The sequence below is a fragment of the Vidua chalybeata genome, chromosome 19, assembly GCF_026979565.1.
Source record: "Vidua chalybeata isolate OUT-0048 chromosome 19, bVidCha1 merged haplotype, whole genome shotgun sequence".
Lineage (NCBI taxonomy): Eukaryota > Metazoa > Chordata > Aves > Passeriformes > Viduidae > Vidua > Vidua chalybeata.
Genome location: NC_071548.1, coordinates 1,883,319 through 1,904,211, shown reverse-complemented (window position 1 = coordinate 1,904,211; position 20,893 = coordinate 1,883,319). Strand labels below are relative to the sequence as shown.

The 20,893-nt window shown below is 45.0% G+C and overlaps 1 protein-coding gene across 1 annotated transcript; it reads right to left on the bottom strand.

The window, feature by feature from the left end:
• Positions 1 to 158: 158 nt before the first annotated feature.
• On the bottom strand, positions 159 to 20,875 carry LOC128797846 (myosin-3-like). The gene is made up of 39 exons (XM_053960749.1): positions 20,521 to 20,875; positions 19,233 to 19,376; positions 18,992 to 19,148; positions 18,245 to 18,272; positions 18,055 to 18,163; positions 17,483 to 17,575; positions 17,112 to 17,175; positions 16,932 to 17,030; positions 15,885 to 15,988; positions 15,660 to 15,798; positions 15,003 to 15,121; positions 14,668 to 14,817; positions 14,053 to 14,223; positions 13,199 to 13,508; positions 12,956 to 13,029; positions 12,635 to 12,722; positions 12,434 to 12,551; positions 10,977 to 11,100; positions 10,748 to 10,884; positions 10,416 to 10,671; positions 9,994 to 10,236; positions 9,453 to 9,629; positions 9,228 to 9,373; positions 9,054 to 9,144; positions 8,248 to 8,637; positions 8,020 to 8,146; positions 7,096 to 7,214; positions 6,398 to 6,594; positions 6,032 to 6,215; positions 5,215 to 5,380; positions 4,492 to 4,616; positions 3,986 to 4,294; positions 3,697 to 3,900; positions 3,452 to 3,577; positions 1,359 to 1,529; positions 1,165 to 1,269; positions 996 to 1,091; positions 738 to 875; positions 159 to 318 (listed from the first exon to the last, which is right to left on the bottom strand). Exons 1-39 carry the CDS (start codon positions 20,722 to 20,724, stop codon positions 295 to 297), a joined length of 5,826 nt encoding a protein of 1,941 aa, XP_053816724.1. The 5' UTR covers positions 20,725 to 20,875; the 3' UTR covers positions 159 to 294.
• Positions 20,876 to 20,893: the final 18 nt, after the last annotated feature.

The following is a 20,893-nucleotide window of genomic DNA, read 5'->3' as shown; positions in this document are numbered from 1 at the left end:
TCAGACCTCTAGGCTTTCAATTCAGGATAAAATTGGTCAAAGTGAAGTGGTAAGACTCAGAAGAGAAAGAGAAGTAGTAAGACTCAAACCCACACTTTTGACTATAATTAACATAGTGAGAAAATGAGACTCTCATTTAAACATTCACATTTAGAGCATTTGAAGTTGCAGATATCTATTTTATTGACACTGGTGCAGCAGCAGCAACAGAAAATGTTTGTGTTCATAAACAAAGGGAAAATCACTTCCACAGCTGAAGAGGTACTTTGTGGAAGTTCTAGTTATCCCAGAAGCTCATTTTTCAGTTCCTAACACCACCTAGAAAGGAGAGGCTTTGTTTAGTCTACACATGCCAAAATGAGTCTTTTGATCCCTAAAATCATCCATCTCAGAGCACCATCCAGCTAGGATGTGCAAGTGGAGCCTGAGCCAGTGCAGATGTGTGTGGAACCCTTAAAACCACTGTGTGACCTGAATATCTGCAGGTAACACCAAGATGGCCACCATCCACAGCTGGAGCATGAAGAAAATAATAATTCCATTCTTTCACTGACAAAACGAGGACACATGCACTGCTAAGCTTATTCCATCTTAACAACCCCAACCCACTCAGCTTGTCTTTTAAAGCCCCTTCCTTCCAGAGCTGTCCTTTCCAAATTATGCCTGTAGCACTGGCAAGGCACAAACCTGCTGCTAGACTGACTTGAGCAAAGAGCACACGTGCAGTAAAGCCTTACCTTTGTAGCAGAGCCTTCTCGGGCCTTAGCTCTGAGTTTATTTACTTGGCTCTCAGCAATGTCTGCCCTTTCCAGGGCCTCACCTATCTTATGCAGTGCATTTCTCAGTTTGGAGAGATTAGTATTGGCTTGTTCATCCTGAAATTGCAAAACAAAAATGTAAAATCATCTGGCAACGTGCTGGGGCACAGAGCCAACTTTTAAACTGACAGTCCTATGAGCTGGGAAATAAGTATTTGCTTCACTTTAGTGACTCACAGCTTCCTCAGCTTGTTTTCTGTAAGATTTGATTTTCATCTGCAGTTGATCTACCAGATCCTGTAACCTAATCATGTTCTTCTTTTTATCTTCACACTGTGAAAAGAGAATGTGCAATTTTATGTCCTTGGGAGACAAAACATCAGAATTGCTTTCTATTTTTACCCACCTGAAAAGTGAGCTCTTTGAAACGCCGTTCATATTTGCACATGTTTTTCATAGCCTCTGAGGTTTTTTTACGTTCTTCTTCCAGTTCAGCTTCTAATTCTCGGATCTGGTGAATTAATCAACAATTGGCTTAAGGCCTCACACAGGACTTGGAGAAGAAAGATGTTTCTGACACCCATCAGTGCTGGTACCCACCCTGGCCTCCAGCTTCTGGATCTGCTTCTTCCCTCCCTTCAGTGCCAGCTGCTCGGCCTCTTCCAGGCGGTGCTGCAGGTCCTTCACCGTCTGGTCCAGGCTCTTCTTCATCCTCTCCAAGTGGGCACTGGTGTCCTGCTCCTTCTTCAGCTCTTCTGCCATCCTGGCTGCCTTGGAAGGGAGATGACACAAGAAACTGAAAGAATGTGAAAGAACAGCACATACCGTGCACCAGCACAAGATTAACTCCCGTGTCCTGCTCACCATTCCTGCCACCCCACTCCCTATTTTGTTTTTTTTTTTTCCATCACATGATAATGGCAAAAACATGACAGGAAATAGTAGGGAAAAGGATGGGAAAAGTCTGCCTTACTGCACACAGAGCTGGAGTGACAGAAAGGGAAAATGCTCTGTCCCACTGTGACCTCACTAACAGCTGGGTGCCAGGGGAAGACAGCCAGAGCAACAGCAGAGTCTGGGAACAGGACACGGCACAGCTGAAAGACTTCTGTGCTCTGTGACATTCCCATTTTCTGGACAGAGAGACATAATTCTATCTCTCAGGAGAAGCACAGAGAGAAGAAGAGAAAACAATTTTTATTTCTGCCACTTTGTTTTTCCCATGTGGAATTTGGTATGGAGATTGTTTACCTGCAGTGATTGCTGGGTTGGATTCTAGTAAAGGTTATTTAGGTTCAAAAACCAATTAGATCCAACTGTGTCTCAGATTCTCAGCAGACAGTCACAATTTTGTTAATTAGTTGATAAGTAAGTAAGATGTATGTAGAATAAGATAGTCTCTCTTTAAATAATATATTAATGTAATATAGTATAGTTTTAATAAAGCTATCCTTCGGCTTTCTGATCTGGAGCCAAACATCATTTCTTCCCCATCGGGGTTGTCTTTTTTACTGTAGTGCTCAACACATCTGGGGTGTGCTGAATACTGTGCTTTAGTGCTTGCCCTGCTACTGCCCCAACCTCCTGGAGGGCAGTGCCACAAAGGCACAAAGCAGTTTAAAATAATCTATGTTATTTAAGACAAACTAAGATTTATTTTGCTCTCAAGAGTTGGATTCCTACACAATATAATTAAGCATCTCAGTGAAATATTGAGTGACATTATAATAAATGTTGTAATTATATAATTATAATTAATGTAGAATTCAAAAAATTGCTTTGGCAGCAAAATATTTGAAAAGCTCTAAATTGAAAAATATGAACACTAGAAGTTTTATATAAATATATATGTGTGCATAATTCATTGTAATGTTTTCTTCTACTTTTATTCAAAGAGAATAGAAATCATTAAAATGGAGGAACACCTCAACATAAGGAAGAGCTTCTTTCCATGGAGGGTGGCAGAGCATTGAACAGCTGCCCAGGGAGGGCAGGGAGTCTCCCTCTCTGGAGACATTCCAAACCCACCTGGACGTGTCCCTGTGTCACCTGCTGCAGGTGACCCTTCCTGGACAGAGGGGTTGGAGTAGATCATCTCCAGAGGTCCCTTCCAATCCTAATTATTCTGAGATTCTATTTTTTTTTTCTTTTTAATGAGCAAGTTGAAAAGTTTTCTATTTAAATTCCACATAATGTCTCTAAGCGTTAAGATTTTGGTTTAATCCTCTGCATCAAAAACCATTAGCAGATTGAGTCCCATGACACACCAGTCCTATTGCCTGGCTGAGCTTCACAGGTCTTGCATGGGAGGATTTTGCACCAATTTTGAATGGAAATTTACAATTCTCATTTAAAAATTTGATAAATAGGATTTTGCAAAGATAACTATTCAGACACCTTAGCCACTTTACTGGTTTCAATACTGCAGGATTTCTTTGTGCATTACGTTTTCATGCAGCACTGAATAAAGTTATTTTGTTTTAGGTTTAGTTCTTTATGATGGCAACAGCCCCATCTGTCAGCAGGACACGTTCCCTGTTGCTCTAATCCTCCTCTGACACAAAACCTTTTCAACCAGGCCCACAGACTGGTTCCTTGTCCAACATGTGACAAGAATATTTACATTAACTCCCAGCAGCAATGCTGCTGGAAGCCTTGAAAATCCAAAGTGAAAACCACAGTAACATCCTCACATCTGTCATTGCCTTCTTAGCTCTTTCTTCAGCACTTTTTGCTTCATTAGTAACATCCTCTATCTCTGTTTGGAGTTGTGCTATATCAGTTTCAAGCTTCTTCTTTGTATTAAGAAGGCTGGAGTTCTACGAAGGAGAAAGAGAGAGGCTTTGAGTGTCTACACCTAGAGGTCAATTCATCCATTCATTCTTCCACCATCGATCTCTGGACCCCAAAATACATCAGTGTTAGCAAAGCAAAGTACCTGGGTGTGGAGGAGCTGCACACGTTCAGTGGCATCCAGAAGCTCCTGCTCAGCCAATTTCCTCGACCGCTCCGTCTGCTCCAGGGCTGCCCGGAGCTCCTCAACTTCAGCCTGCAGCAGGTTTGCTCTGCGCTCCACCATGGCCACCTGCTCCTTCAGATCATCCTGTGCTCTGACAGCATCATCCAAGTGCAGCTGAGTGTCCTGTATTTAAAGAGCCAGTTTTGTCCTAATGACTTTCTCAAATACTGTGCTTAAAAAATTAATCAACCAGAAGGTAAAGCAAGACCTTAAGAGCTCCCTGGGTGCCGTGCAGGTGTTTCTGTGCCTCTGCAGCCTGGCGGTTGGCATGGCTCAGTTGGATCTCCATTTCATTCAGGTCTCCCTCCATCTTCTTCTTCAGCCTCAGGGCTTCATTCCTGCTCCTGATCTCAGCATCCAAAACACCCTGCATTGTCTCCACAATCCTTTCGTGGTTCTTTTTTAGCTGGTTGATCTCCTCATCTTTGTCAGCAATCTTTCTGCTGATTTCTGACTTTATCTGAGTAAGTTCTTGGTTGACACCAAGGATTTTGACTTCTTCGTGCTCAAGAGCTGCCTTTAAAAGAAAAAAGGGAAAAACAAAGATGAAGGTAACATTTCAGAGAACCTGATTATTGAGGTGGTACTCAGTGATTTCACAGAACTTCCTAAAGTTTGTGGCAATCAACCTTACACACAGTTACTGCCAGAAAAGGGAACAGAAAGCTGCTCAGCATGCTCTTTACTATCTAAGTAATATTTAAACTAACTCACCTCTGCCTCCTCCAGAGCTATTCGCACACCATTTTTTTCTATTTCAGCTTGCTTCTTGGCTTTCTCAAGGTCTCTGATCATTTTGCCATTTGCAGTAATTTGCTCTGTGAGATCAGCTGCTTCCTCTGTGAGAGAAGAATGGCATCAACCAGAGGAGCTGAACGCTATGCTTTGTTGGTGCATTCAGCACCCCTTTTGCACACATAAATATGTATACACAAATGTACATATGTACACAATACATGTCTGTAAATATGTACAGATAAAATCAGACACAACCAACTCATGCAGGCCAAGTAGGGCATTGGTGTGGTTTCACAGCCCTCCTTCCAGAGAGCCTGGAAGAGCCCTGCACGTGTCACATCTACAGATATGCCATCAGGGTGTAAAACTCCTGATCCTGTCATTGTGTTCAGTGCATCTGTAAAACTCACTCTCATGAGCTGCTCAGTCTCCCACAATCACTACCTTTGCCTGGGAATGGCACCTCAATGTCTGCAGCAGATGAGAGAGCCAGGACATTTGCTTTATTGGCTTAATCACTTTACAAACACGCTTGACAGCTTTTGGTAAGACACTGGTATTCTGCATTAAGATGGAGAGCACAGGAAGGACAGAGTGCTGTCACTTGGTGCCCTCCAGCAGGCATGAGTGTGCTCGTGGAGCACACCTTGCTGTGGTTGGTCTGTGAGAGCTGATGGGAAACCAGAGCCCAACACGTACGCTGGAGAGCGGAGTTCTCCCGCTTGATTGTTTCGAGCTGATCTAAGGTTTCCTCATGGGCATTTTTCACTTTGAAAAGCTCTGTGTTCAGCAAGCCTGCTTCCTTAGAGAGAGCTTCCCGCTCCAGCTGGCTCTCCTCATACTTCCCCTTCCATTCTGCCATGACCTGGAAGACATCATAGAATCATAGAACGCTTTGGGTTGGAAGGGACATCAAAGATCACCTAGTTCCAAATCTCCTGCCATGGGCAGGGACACCTTCCACTATCCCAGGTTGCTCCAACCCCCATCCAACCTTGCCTTGGGACACTTCCAGGGATCCAGGGGCATCTGCAGCTTCTCTGGGCAGCCTGTGCCTGGGTCTCCCTATCCTCACAGGGAAGAATTTCATCCTAATATCCAATTTAAACCTACTCTCTGTCAGTGTGAAGCCATTCCCCCTTGTCCTGTCACTCCAGGCCCTTGTAAACAGCTTCTCTCCATCTTTCTTGTAGCTTCCCTCAGGCACTGGAAGGCCACAGTTAGGTCACCCTGAAGCTTCTCTTCTCTAGGCTGAACAATCCCAATTCTCTCAGCCTTTCCTCATAGGAGACGCTGTTATGTTTCATTTCCTGCTGGTACTGAAAATGTTGTTTTATCTGTGACTATATGTTGTACTAGATAAATAATGCAGGTTCTTAAACCAGGAGAAATTCCTATTGCAATGCCCTAGTGGCTTTAATTAGATTCACCTTGACTTCAGCACTGACTGATGTACAGAGTGTTAGGTTGGCTTTCTGGAAGGCTACACTTGAAAGGTACTGTGCTCACTTATGACCTTATCAAAATTCTGCTGTTTCCTGTCAAGGGCAGCTGCTGATGTGTTTGCTCGCTCTAGGTCCAGTGTCAGATCCTCCACTTCCCCCTGCAGCTTAAACTTCATCTTCTCCAAGGAGGCACACTTGGAATTCAGCATGTCTGCCTGCTGCCCTGCTTCCTGGAGACGCTGAGAGAGCTTTTTCCTTAAGGCACATAAATAAAACAAGCATATGATTAAAAAAAAAAAAAAAACATTGCATTATGTGTCTCATTTTAATTAAGACGATATGCAAACCCCAAAAAAATAATTTAGATTAGGTGAATAAAAGTGGGTCTATGTTCTGCCCAGTGTACATCTGGACAGCTCATCTCATCTATTCTGTACTTGGCCTCCTCAAGCTCCTCTGTGCGCTGAATCGCGTCCGTCTCGTATTTGGTTCTCCACTGGGCCACTTCACCATTGGCCTTGGACAGGGCTCGCTGCAGCTCCCCCTTGGCCTCCTGCTCCTCCTCATATTGTTCCCGGAGCAAGTCACAGTCGTGGCGAGCGGACTGCAGGGCGTGGGCCAGGGCGTTCTTGGCCTAAAATGACCCACAATGTCATGTATTTCTGTTAACTGTGACCAGCAGGAGACCTCATGACCTTGCACATCTGGAATATGATCACTGCAGCCTGGGCAGAAGACAAAGGGCTGGGGCTTTGTAAGTGTTCAGGAAGCTGCCTTTACCTGTCACCAACTCTACCACTACAAAAGACCAAAAGTGATACTTTCACCTTGGCATATGTTATAACTTGTCTTCCCTGTTGCTATAGAAGCTAAAGAAATTTCATAGACCATGGCTTTAAAATTTAAAAACATGAAAAAATCCACCAAGTTACATCAACTTTCAGCATGCCCAAGTCATCCTTTGCAAAGAACTTACTGCACACGGTGCTTACTGTACACATCCTTTCCCGGACTAATTTTACAGTATTGGACTACAGGCAATATTTACAAACTCCCAGAAGTCTTTTTCAACTGAAATGAAATGAGACCCTGATACATTTCAAAGCTTTTTCAGGTGCTCAGTAGTTTGCACTACCTTGATCTCTTCCTCCAGCTGCCTCTTGAGTTCTTCTATCTGCTGTGTAAGTGCCTGCTTGTTTCTGGACAGCTGCAGCCTTACAGTTTCTTTCTCTTTGAGTTGACAGCTTAGTTCACCTATGACAAGAGAGGGCAAGTTCTCAATACTGTTCAAATTAAACATCCTGAAAACACTCATATAACAAGAAGAAGAAGAAGGAGGAGAAGAAGAAGGAGAAGAATCACACAGCACTGTTTACCTTATCAGTTGCTTCCATTATGTACATACGTCTAACTCTGCACAATATATTTTAATCCTTCAAAATGCTTTTGTTGTTGTTCTTTCTTTATCAAAATTCACCTGATTCCCTAATTCTAATTGTACCCCTTATTACAGTTCTGATCCACTGGATGCTATTTTTTTCCTGAAGAAAAACGCTTTCGAAAATTTGCTTAATTGTTTCTTTTAAAGCGGTAGGATTTTATGCTGTGACACTGGCTGAACTGATTCAAAATGCTGTAGCAGTTTCCCATAATTGTCCTTGTGATGCAAGAGATAAACCCTAAAGTTTCATTTCTTAAGATTTACACTAACTGGAAAACATTTATTCCATATTACCCTCTGTCCTGGGGGTTGAAGTAAATCTCTTCCCTTTCTTGAAGAGGTGCCTAAAGCTTATGCCATCATCTCTAGAATTCTCAGTACTTTTTGTAGCCCTTCCATATTGTCTTCTTCAGATTTTTCCTCAGTCATTTTACAATTTTTCTCAAATTTCCAGTTTCATTCTAAGATTCCCCTTAAGCACTATGCTCAATGACCTTACAACAAACTGGTCAGAGAGTGGAGAATTCTGAGAGCATTCTCAGAATGAGAGAATCTGTTTGCTACTGAAGGGAAAAAATATCCTCTCAGCACATCTTTGTGCGTGTGAACCTTCCTTACCAGACTCTGTCTGGAGCTGGGCTTTTTGCATCACCACCTCATTCACATTCCTCTGGTACTCCTCAAGTCTGGCTTTCATCTCACTCATCTCATCTTCCAGTATGCGGTACCTTTTTTCCAGAACAGCCTGAAAGAGAATCAGAAAGTGGAATCTGTGTAAGTGTGTTTGTAAAGTTCCCATCAGACAGAAATAATGGTAATTCGAGAATTTAAGTTATAAAGAAACACCTTGGATTTGGTAATGGCCTCTGTGCGACCAGCCAAGCCGTCAATCTCCATCTTCAGCTCACTCTTCTCCTTCTCCAGCTTCTGCTTCACGCGTTGCAGGTTGTCGATCTGCTCGCCCAGCTCAGCTGTGCTGTCCGCGTGCTTCTTGCGCAGGGCGGCAGCCGTGGCTTCGTGCTGCAGCGTGGCCTCTTCCAGGTCACGGCGCATCTTCTGGAATTCCGCCTCGCGCTTCTTGCTGAGCTCTGTTTGAGCAGTGGTGGCTCCTCCGGCCTCTTCAAGGCTCCCGCGGGTTTCCTCAAGCTCCCGAGCCAGCTCAGCACAACGCTTCTCTGCTTTTGTCCGTGTTGCTTTCTCACTCATGGTCTCCTCTTCCAGCTCTGCAGCACGGGCCTGGACGACAAGGGAATAGCACATCAGGAACTAAAATAGGGAACAGATCATTCAGTGCTTAGGTTAGGTTTTACTGCAGATTTGTCACAGTAGAACACCAAGAACCTTGTTTTGGAGACTGTAAGCGAAATAAACTTCCTTTGAATTTCACTTTTTTGGCATTGTAAGTAAAGACTTACTGACACAAAAGTACTCATGGATCAACTCCTTCTAGCTTTAGATCACAGCTTTCTGTTGTTGTATTGGGTTTGCACGGCCAGGTTTTGGTAGTGGGGGACAAAGGGGTGGCTTCCATAAGAAGCTGCTGGAAGTTTCCCCTGTGTCTGACAGAGCCATTGCCAAACTGTGGACAAGCATTATTCATGGTACTACAGTTTAAAACGAGCAAACAGTAATGATGAAGTAAAGTCTCTTGCCTGCAATTCTCTGATCTTCTTCTGCAAATGAGTACCTGAATTTCGCTGTTCCGCAATTTTATTTTGCATCTGGTTAAAATCAAAGTCTTTCCTGTGAAGGAGATGTTTTTATTAAAAGAAAATATGTCCAGTTAAAGCCAAATAATAAATTATCTACTAAACTGTTTCTCATACTTCCTTAAATTTTCATCTAAACGTTGTTTATCATTCTCTAGATCTACTATGGTTTCCTGTGCAAGTTTCAATTCTCCCTCAAGCTTTCTCTTTGCTCGTTCAAGGTCCACACACGCTTTTCTTTCGAGTTCCAAAGATCCTTCAACCTGCAACATACACATATGGTACATGACTGATAGAACAACTAAAGAATCTGCTCCTTCTCCTTGTGTTGAACATGCTCACATGGTTCACTTGCTGCTCCAGCTTGATCCTAGCTTTGGTGAGGGTGTTAACCTTGTCCTCTTCTATTTGCAGGTCATCCAGTGCCTGTTGCTGGGCTTCTTGCAGGGCCTTCTTCTCCTTCACTAACTTTGCAACAGTCTCATCCAAACCTGTCACTACTTCAGTCAGATTTTTGACCTATTGTAAGGCAAAATACTCCAAGTCACTAATAATTTTGGCCCTCATGTAGGGCCATGAACACACACAATGAACTTGCTGTTAGACTCCCAGAGAGATTTTGACCACTGTATGGTCACACTCTACAGTCTCTCTGCTTATATATCAACCCTTCAGAAGTCACAAAGCAATGCTGAACTTTAATTTTAATGCATTTTTGCATGCTTATGGGTTGGTTTTCCTGCACAACAGGGGTGCCCAGGTTCAATACCAGGCCCATGGATCTCCTTACACAGCAGCATGTAAGCATTCAAGTTTACTGAATTTTTACAGGCTATACATCAACAGAGCAACTGTTATTAAACATTGCAGAAATAAAAAGCACCTTGTTTTCAGTGGCATGCTTTTCCTTTTCAGCCTTGACCAATGTTAACTCAAGGTCATCCATATCTTTCTTCAGCTCAGAGCATTCATCCTCCAGTTTCCTCTTTCTGGCTGCCAGGTCAGCATTCACCTCCTCATCATCTTCCAGCTTTTCCATTACCTCCTTTATTCTTGCTTCCAACTGGAATTTTAGTTTGATCAGCTGGTCACATCTTTCTTCAGCATCAGCCAAATTTTCATTTTCCTTTTTATAGAGAACAGAAATGTGTTTCATTATTACACATTGGCACTGACACTTTCAGAAATCACCTGCTTATTAAGTGGCTGGTACATGAAATAACAGAGTTTCCTTTCAGCCCTTTCCTGAACACTCAAACAAAACTGATGTAATCTGAAGAGCCAAAAATTATTTAATTTACTTACAGTTTGTACTTGCAGCTGTAGGTCCTTCTTCTCTTGCACCAGAGCCACCATTTTTTCTTCCAGTTTGTTCCTTGTGGCTTCTGATTTAGCCAGTTCTTCTTTTGTTCTCTCAAACTCTTCCTTCATCATGGCCAGCTCTTTCTCAGTTCCCACACTTTTTAAGAGGGGTTTTAACTTGAAGTACAGCTTCATCCAGGGCCACTGCTTGACTTTCATGAATGCACGGATGTTGTACTGGATGCAGAGGATGGACTCCCTGAAACCAAAGTGATCCATCAGCACTGGGAATAAAGCCAATCTTTGAGCAACCAGACCTGGCAGAGGACACACACCTGTGGTCGAACATTCTTTTCAGCTCAAGTCTCCGGAGGTACCCCCTGCACAAAGCCTGGGTCCGTGTGATCATCTGTCCTAAACATTCATCTCTCATCTCTTCCAGGACACCCAGCAAACCTGTCTTGAAGAACACCTGCAGCCAAAGAACAGGCGTCACTCGTTGCTGGGTTTACATTTCAACGCAACGAATGTTTCCCTATTGTATGGCAAAATTAAACATTTTACCTTAGTGTGTCCAAATTTGTACTGAGTATGATCTATCTCAATGGAAGACAGCAGCTTTTCACACGCCTTCCTGCTGTCAATAAACTTTCCTTCTGGAATGACACTGGCATTCAGAAGGTGGTATCTGATAAAATAAAGAAAAAAGCTTACCCATCAGTACCATTCTAGTGCACAGGATGCCACAAGAACAGCTGTCAGTTTGAAGACACAGAGGAAGGCTGAGTCTGACTCACACCTCCAGCCTCAAATAGCAAAGCAGTAAGAAAAGCAGCAAATAGCAGCAGGTCAATTTAGTAGGTTCCAAGGATGTGTTACAGCCCTCACTGAGACTGAAGGCATGGACAGTCTGTTCTCTGGACCTGAGAGACTCTGCTCATCTGTGTCACAGTCATTATCACTACTCTAGGAGTCCAGCTCATTGGGTTAGCTGTAAATTCAAAAAATGGATGGATTTTAAGAGTAAGGGAACTGCTTTTCTGAACCATTTCCAGCTTCTCACATTCCTTCTGTACCATGTAACCCAGAATTAGACTTTGGATCCAGCAATGGACTTCCTAATCCTACACTCAGAGATTATTCCATACCTATTTTCAGCATCAATACACAAATCTGCCCTCCCACATCAATGGCTGGGCCAATGCCTTCAGGTAGTAGCCAAAACACCATTTCAGCCCTTCTCAGTGCCCTGCTCTGCAGCACACCCTGCACAGAGTTGTAAGGGGGGAGTGATTGCTTTGTTCTTCGAGATCTGACCCTACATTTGCCTTTGTTCTAACACAATGAGCAGATGACCCTAGCTGGGTTGCCCTGAATTTATCAGCCTTTTATAAATGTCTTATTTGCAGCAGTTCCCATGATAAGATTTTTTGGTTGTAGGATTTATCTATAAATGAATCTGCTAATGCTGTAGAAATGTTAGCATGTCGAAATATTAACCCACTACAAAATGACAGGATCATGTGGAACTAACTTGGATTTCCTGTTGGAGTCCCTTCTGTTACTGCAACTCTATTTGCCAGTCAAACTTAGCAGTTCATCAAGAAGTAGTATTGGATTTAACACAATTTCCTCTTTGTAAAACCATTCTATTTAGAATTATTCAAACCACACTCTTCAAACCTCTACTAGATAGCAGTTAAATACAGGATGTGCATAGAGCACCCTCTCTATTTTTGCTGAAACATGCTTGTGCCCAATTTGAGAATTCAAGCAAAGAATATCCAAACATTCAAATTAACAGGAATGAATTAAAAATAGGTTTTGGCATACAGTATTGAGGAAGGCATCTGGGTGGGCACTGCCCACACAGACCATGCTATTAGATATGTCTTTTGCTTTCCATGCGTGTTAAATATTAAAATAGTCTTTTCCTAACAACCGTATCATGGGCTGGTTTAACAAGAGTGTTCTTTCAAATGAATTGGGCTCAATGCAAACACAAGAATGTTATTTCTGACCTTTGTTTGAAATCCCCATATGGTATCTTGTTAGGAAATCCTTTCCTGCAGATCCGAATGCCTTCCAGAACACCATTACATCGCAGCTGGTGCAGAACAAGCTTGTGATCCATCAGGCCTGTGACAGAGCAGCATGGGGACATACTGATTGCTCTAGCATTGCTCCTTCTGCCCCTTCCTGTTCTATGTTTTGTGAATTACCTGGGGTCTTTGTTTCATTGGGAATGATGCAACGCACAAAGTGAGGATGAGTTGTTCGTAAGTTAGACATCAGCTTATTTAGATTTTCCTGTAAAACAGAGATCATTTCTAAGCTGTGTATTATCTCGGTTCTCAAAGTGATTTGACTGCTGAATAGCAAAAATTCAGAACTTTCTCCTTACTCTCCTAGTGAACATTCTACAATCCTTTGTAGGCATCAGCAAAGTAAATGGTTACTGCTGAAGAACTTCCCTCCTGTCTTAAAATGAAAATACGGCTGTGGAGCCAGGTGTGACAGCCTCTGCCAGAGAACACACTTACCCGAAAGAGTACAGAGACAGTTTGGAAGGAAGAGGCCTTCTTCTTGGTTACTTTCTTCTTCCCACCACCTTCAGCTGGAAAATGAGATGACAGTCCAGCTGAGGAACTGCTGCAGATCCCTTTGCCAGTGTTATAATTGTGCATCTAACACACAGCACACAAGCACTGACTCAACACTGATCCACACCAGATGAGAGGTACAGTAGGAAATCCCAAACTGGAAACATAATTCTCTAAGCTTACCTTCATCTATGGAAGCAAAATTGGCATAAAGATGGCATAAAATTTTCATAGATGATTTCTGGTACAGCCCCACAACAGTTTCATTGAGAGGGTCCTTGTTCTTCTCCAGCCACCCAGTGATGTTGTAGTCCACTGTGCCAGCGTAGTGCACCAGGGAGAAGTGGGCCTCAGCCTTGCCTTTGGCAGGCTTGGGCTTCTGGAAGCTGCTGCACTTGCCCAGGTGCTGGTCATAGAGCTTGTTCTTGAAAGAGGTGTCAGTTGCCTTGGGGAACATGCACTCCTCTTCCAGGATGGAGAAAATGCCCATGGGCTGAATGGAAAAATGGGGTTTTCAAATAAGATCAATTCAAGCTATAATTATACAGAGTGAAAGACATGCTAAAATTGAAGTACTGGAGGTATTTTATAGAGAATTAGCCTGGGAGGAGCAAGCAAGCAAGATATTTTGTGAACAGCTGGCAAGATACTTAAAAGAACTCATAAGATTTTAATACACAGTTTTGAACTACACAGTGTGTGGAAAACAAGAGAAGTCAGGCAAAAACTGTGCAGTAACTGGGAAGGAAGGAAGGAAGGGAAGGGAGGAAAGGAAGGAAAGGAAGGAAAGGAAGGAAAGGAAGGAAAGGAAAGGAAGGAAGGAAAAATAGCACCAATGTCTTTTTCAGAAGACAGGATACAATCCTGCCAGTGTAATTAATTACTCACAAGGGTAATATTTGAAGAAACAGAGGAGGTGAAGAGACCTGAAAGCTTCCCAGAAAGATTTGAGTATTGAAGGCACTCAGAGCAAACACTCTCAAGAACCCTTTAGAGATTCAATTTGTGTGATTGCACAAGATGCTTAAGAAACTCACCTTCTCAATGAGCTCAATGCAGGCAGCCAGGTCCATGCCAAAGTCAATGAACTCCCATTCAATCCCCTCCTTCTTGTACTCCTCCTGCTCCAGCACGAACATGTGGTGGTTGAAGAACTGTTGCAGTTTCTCATTGGTGAAGTTGATGCACAACTGCTCAAAGCTGTTAAACTAATATTTGAGTAAGTGCGTTAATAGTGTGAAACTGCCTCTGATCAATTCTTTTTCACAGGGATGTCACAGCAAGGTCAGCCAGACTGTCCCAAAAGGGTTTTGATAACAGTAAAGAATATACCATGGGTGTCCAGGCTTACAGAAAAGTTGTGCTGTGCAGCACATGGTTACTGCACCCTGCACTGGTCATGTTTGAGTGGCCCTAATATCCCTAAATACAGACTCTGTGGGGAGAGAGGAAGAGCAGCTTCATGGCTATGCTTCTGCCCTGTCTCTTCTTTTACAAAGAGGGTGATGGATCTACAAAGGCAGAAGCAGCTTCAGACAGATTTGCCCTGTTCTTGAGGGCTGCACTGGGGTGAGGAGGAGGAAAGGTCAGAGAAGACAAACAAAATGAAAAAAGCATTCAGAGACAGGCAGAAGTCTGAGAGTACTGCAAACCTCAAAAATCTCAAAGCCAGCAATGTCCAAGACCCCAATGAAGTGCTGTCTTGGCAGCTTCGTGTCCAGCTGCTGGTTGATGCGCACCACCATCCACAGGAAGAGTTTCTCGTAGACAGACTTGGCAATGGCATTCACTGCCTGGTGCACCTGCAGGGAGATGTCACACACCTGTGTCAGGGCACTGCCAGTGCACCCCAGAACAAAACACCCCTCACCACGCCCGCATACACTGCACTACCAGGCCTTGATGGCCCCCACCATTCTCAGCTGTGACCTGCACCCATCCCTTTTCCTTAGGGAGAGGATGGTCCCTGCTGCTCCTCGATGCTCACCTGATCCACTGTCTGGCCCTTCAGGACATATTCATTTCCCACTTTCACCCGGGGATAGCACAAAGCTTTCAGCAAGTCTGCTGAGTTCAGGCCCATCAGATATGCTGCTTTGTCAGCCTCTGGAAAACAAAATAATAACTTGAAATACTTTCTTCTTAGCTCAGACACACATAGGGCATTGGAACCAGCCAGAACTCACTCTGAAACTTGCAACTTGATTGGCTTTACCCCATCCACAAATCTTGACTAACATTCTCATTTCCTTTTCTGAACAGCCTTGTAGGACTGGTCCTCATGGCAGAGTGGCTACAGCAGCCCCACAGATGTGGTGAAACCCAGAAGTGCACTGTTGATGGGACAACAGAGACTTTTTCCCATCAAGCCACTTCTCCACGATGTCACCCAGGCAGAACAAGTGTGTATGTGTAGCCAGAAACTGGAGAACACTACAGTGACGTGCCCCAGGCACAGGGTCCTACAGCAGAGTCATCAGGAATAAACTGGATGCAGAAAGTGCCTCTACTTGGCGCAGTAAGTTGAAAATCAAACCTCCTTTTTATGTTTATTACATCTCTCCTGGAAGACTCCCTCAATTTCTACTGAGAAATGGCATGGAAACTGTTGGAAATACTTCTCTCCCAGCCAGGAAGGTATTACCTTCTGTGCCATCAGGCTCTGCCTGCTCCTCACGTGGTTTCTGCTTGAATTTCATGTTCCCATAGTGCAGGATCGCCCCCATCAACTTGTAAATCCCCATCCTCTCATCGGGGCTGAAGCCCAAAGTGTCAATGGCTGCCTGCACACCAGACAGATCAGCTGGTTTTAACAGTGGTGAGAGTAAAAGTGAGACTGTAAAAGTCTCTCCTTGCTGCCTGTACTCACATCTGTGGCAACAAGCTCCTCCTGGTCATCGATGCTGGCCACAGAGATCTGCCCTTGGCTGATGAAGGGGTAGTCATAGGGGTTGGCTGTGACAAGGAGCATCTCTGAAAGGCAAACACAGGCGTGAGAGCCAGAGCCTGGCAGGGAAGATGGAACAATGGCTCAGCAAGGTTTCACAAGCTCTCCTTCCTCTTGCATCCCAAACTCCTGGTTTTCTATTAAGAGACCAGAAAGAGTAAAGGCTTTCAACTGCTTTCTCCTGGCTGAGCAGTCCTTCCAGTTTAATGTGTTGTGAACTGAGAGCTGAGCACTCAGCAGGCACAGAACACAGGCTATCCACAGAAACAGCTTTTGAGAAAGAGGCTTTTAGATAAGGTTTGTGCTTATCCTCATCCATGACACACGCAGAGTGGGAGGATGGCAGCAGGAGCTCCACCTTGGGAAATGTTCTGTGGAGAGCTGGGAAGGATGGGCAGAGTGGACCGAGGATGAGAGCAGTAGCTGGGTGTGTGGCCAAAGGGACAGATGTGGGACATGGGTAGGGAGTGCCGTGGCAGTGGGAAGGGGGAAAAGGTCAGAGGGGTTGCACTGGAAACAGGAAATAACCTTTGCCCATGTGATGAAAAGCTCAGCTACATGGTTTGTAGATCGGGGTACTTGCCCATCCTGCACCCAGAATTGCTTACCTTGGCTCGCCTAAGCTGGAATTTCCACACCATGGGGAATAGCAAGGTGTGAGGCAGAGTACAATGGCCACCCCTGCACCTCACCTGCACACAGTTTGTGTTAGAACTTACCCAGGGAGGATAAATGGAAAGGGAATAAAGCCCTAGTGTCACCCTGTTACGCAGAGACACAAGTACAGCCTGGGGAACCTGGGCAGGGCCGAGGCTGCAATGCTGAGGACATAAATCAGCACATGATCCCTGCTCTGCATGTGACACAGGGCATTGTGCCACTGGATCCTCTGTCACCGAGCTGGCACACGGAGAGAAATGTTTCCCACACTGGCTTTACTCAATGTCACCAGGTGGTGGCTGTCCTTACCAAGCAGTTCAGGCTTCTTGTTGGAGAGGATCTGGTAGAAGATATGGTAGCTTCTCTCAGCTTTCAGCTGGAAAGTGACTCTTGACTTTTCCAGCAAGTCTGTAACGTGAATGCACATTTTAGACATTTTTCAGGTTCTTTACATTCCAGCAAGGCTGCCAGCCCCCCTCAGTTACTCACAGGTCTCAATGTCACCAGAGGCCAGCTTTCCAGAGGTTCCAAAATGGATACGAATGAATTTACCCTGGCAAGCAGACAAAAGGTGGTGATCAGTGCAGCAATCTCAGAGTGTTTTAATCTCTTCAGTCTTAGTGACAGCATCATCAAATCAGTCTTATTAGCTTTGATATATAAAGATAGATAAAGGGGAACACTTTGCTGCAGCAATGTGAGCATGAAACAGCTGCTAACACATCAGCATTTCTAAAAAACAAAGAAATTGGTCAGCAAGAACATTTTTCCCAGCCAAGGGGCTTGCAGTCACAGCTAACAAGCAGGCAAAGAGCATTAGAGGCACAGGAGGGCAGAGGGACAGACACAGGATGACTCACAAAGCGTGAGGAGTTGTCATTTCTCACGGTCTTGGCGTTCCCAAAGGCCTCCAGCAGTGGGTTGGCACTGAGGATTTGATCCTTGAGCGTACCCTGCAGGAATAATTGAATAATTACTGAAAAACACCGTGAGCTATGTGGTAGGAAGAAGTGGCTCTATGTGTGCAGCCATGTGCACTTCATTTCAGCTCTACAGTGCTACTGCTGCACCGTCTCGACTCCAGCACTGTGCTGGGGATAAGCAACAAATAACTCATTTTCCTCTTATTCAGAATTTCTCCCACAGTCAGAGCTCTCAGGTCTCAGCCACAGGGACAGATTGATCCATGCTAAGAAACTGGAGCCTCTGACTCTTCCTGGGCACCAGTCTTGTTTCAGTCCAGGTAAAGCTACACCTTGGCAGTGTCAGAGGCAGCTCTGGTGGCTGGTATTTGTTGTGGTTCTAACCACACAAACCACACTGGTCCTTTCAAAGAGTAGCTGAAGCTAATATTTTGAGGTAAGTGTGTGTCACCAGTGCTGCCCACAAGGGGAAAACATCCTGAACTGCCCTTCACCCTTCCTCCTCACACCTTCATCGGGGGCTCCTTCTTGGTGGCCGGGTCCCCGCCGGCGGCGATTGTCGCGTAGTACTGGATGACGCGCTTGGTGTTCACCGTCTTCCCAGCACCGGATTCTCCACTGAGGAAAGAGGGCTCAGAGTGAAGAACAATCTGCCCACGTCTTGTTGGAGACAAAGTCCAGAGTGGCAGCTGCACTTACGTGATCAGGATAGACTGGTTTTCGCGATCTGTCGAAGGGAAAAATACCTGCAGTCAGAGAAGCTGTAGGGAAAGTGCTGGCTCTCAGTTACCTGTGACCTGGTGTCCATCGGGGGGAATGAAACAAAATCCCTGCAGACAAAACTGAAAAGGTGCATGGTCTACTCTCCATCTCTCTTTCCCTCCCTATACTCCACTTTTTGTCTTCTCTCCTCCTCCTTCACTCATCCTGTGCTTGTTTTTCCTTTTGTCTTTTCCATTCTTTAATACTATTAAATATGGGACAGGACTTTATTCAAATTAAAACCATGTGTTTCGGTGACAATATTTCTACCAGCTCTGTTCTGGATCTACCTGCTGTTCCTCGAAGCCACATGCAGGTGTGCTGCCCAGGGATTTCCAGATAGTGTGTCCTGTCCAAGTGCAACTGCCTTTTGCAGAGGTCCCTGTTAGGCTGCTTAGCTTAGTACTCAGACCAGAAATACAGATAATGTGCAGCACAAGAGCACAGTGCTTTAAAAATAAAGTAAGTATTTCAGGAGATGGGGAAAACTGTCTGGAGCTGGTTTTGCATGATTTGGGGCTGATAATAAAAACCAAGCAGACAATCTGCAATATTACCAGACCGAGCACTCTGCAAGAGTTGGCAAAGGTGACTGAGCCACAGCAGCATGGAACGGCGCTTGGCAGAAGCAGCGGTTCTGACACACTTTGTTACTCCAAGTCTGGCCAAAACAGAGGCACTCACCAGTCAGCATGAACTGATAGGCGTTGTCAGAGATGGAGAAGATGTGTGGAGGGGCCTCCTGGCGCTTCTTGCCTCGGTAGGCCAACACCACCTCGGGGTTGTACACCGGCAGCCACTTGTAGGGGTTGACAGTGACGCAGAAGAGACCCGAGTAGGTCTGCAGGAAAAAAAAAAATAGGGGTGTCACTGAAGTCCAGCTCCTGCAGCTGTGTTTTCTCCTTTGCCAGAGGAAGGAACTTACATAGATCATCCAGGAGCTGTAGCGGTCCTTGAGGTTGTAGAGGACAGCAGGTTCATGCAGGTGGGTCAGCATGGCCACATCCTCAACCCTGTCAAACTTAGGTGGGTTCATGGCATACACATCATCAGGTTTGACAGCAACTGTCTATAATCCAGAAAGAAAGAGCAAACCTTGGTTCAGCAACTCTTGACAGTCCTTCCACAACCACAGAGAAGTAATAACATCTCTAAAGCTGCTCTAATTCATATTTTTCTTTCTGTTTAACTGTGCTAAGCAAAATATGATTATTTCAGGGCAAACACTGCAGCCAGCCAGGAAATCTACAACACTGGTACATTGACAGGATGTCAATTTCCTTAAATTGCTGTGACCACACAGACATGATTTGTGCTGGAACAGATCTTTCAACACATTATCACTGCTTATGAACTTTAGGTCTCCGCTGCTCATGGCTGTAAGAGCCTGGGGCACATCTGCTGGCAAGCCAACCTCCCAGCCTCCAGGGTTCCCATGACAGTGCCAGAGTCATCAACAGCAAATCCATCCTTGGGACAGACTTGTTCCACTCCTGTCTGTGGCCATTCCCAATTAAAGAAAGGCTCTGTCTCTACCAAACAGCACCGTCTGCTGGGCTCACACCATGGGGACCACCCTGTCCCACTGCCAGAGCCTGTGGATTTGTTGTGGGGGCAGCAGATGTTCACAGCTGGCAGCAGCTTAACTCAGCCACTGCTTTCTAAAAGCCTTGTAGCACCTACTGCCAAGATGTTGGTCGTGGTTGTTCTTTGAGCTGCTGCAGTTATTCTTACAAAAGGTGTCAGGGCACAAGCTGCTAAGACATTTCAGCTTTTTGGAAGATTAACACCTTGGATGTTCCTCTGGGAAACTGTAACCAGTGACACTGACAATTTCACAGTCAAGGGCGACTTGCAAAGTTATCTGTCTGCTCAGCTACCAGTAAACGAAGGAATTTATGAGTGGATATGACAGCCTTAGCTGAGAAAGTGTTAAAAACTAAGTTAAGTCTGGCAAGGCTGCAATCCAACCTGGTTCAGAGCATTGCCTGATTTTTAGAGCCCAAACCAAGAATAATTATCCAATGAATACTTTTATCCCACCATCCAGAGCTATACTTTCCTGTGGAGGCTGTGCTGGTCCCAGTCAGAAGACAGGGGAGGGTAGGGCAGATTCTTGCCTGAGCTAGCCTGGTGCTTTCTCAGTTTGTCCCCAGCAGATGCCCTGGGTCCCTAACCAGGGCTGGGAGAAGGGCCAGAAGGAATGCACTTACTCTGCCATCCTCTGTCTCAACAGTTATCTTCCCATCCTGTGCAGCCTTAATCCTCCCCCTGGTGTACTCCACCTCGGGGTCAGCCACAAAGCAGTAGGTCTTGGCATCAAATGGCTGGCTCTGGGCTTCTATTCTCTCCTTCTCGGATTTGCGCAGGTACGGTGCAGCCTCACCAAAAATCTCCATGCCAGCGTCCCTGCTCATGGCTCTGAAAGACAGACCCTGCTGGGCTGTCCCCTGTGTGGTGCTTAGGGCACAGTGGAGCTGAACGTTCACCCCCAGCTGGCTGCTCCAAGCTCACCCTCCCAGCTCTCAGGTGTGTGCGGCGAGATCTTGAGGGAGTTGCTTTTCCAAGCTGGAAGGGACAAAGGCA

Excerpts from the sequence above, each read along its gene's own strand:
- LOC128797846 (XM_053960749.1), bottom strand. The coding sequence starts at position 20,724 with ATGAGCAGGGACGCTGGCATGGAGATTTTTGGTGAGGCTGCACCGTAC. Across the intron at positions 8,147-8,247 it reads AGGCCATTACCAAATCCAAG|GCTGTTCTGGAAAAAAGGTA; the intron begins GTGTTTCTTTAT and ends ATTCTCTTTCAG. Across the intron at positions 6,216-6,397 it reads GAGGAGCTTGAGGAGGCCAA|GAAAAAGCTCTCTCAGCGTC; the intron begins GTACAGAATAGA and ends ATGTGCCTTAAG.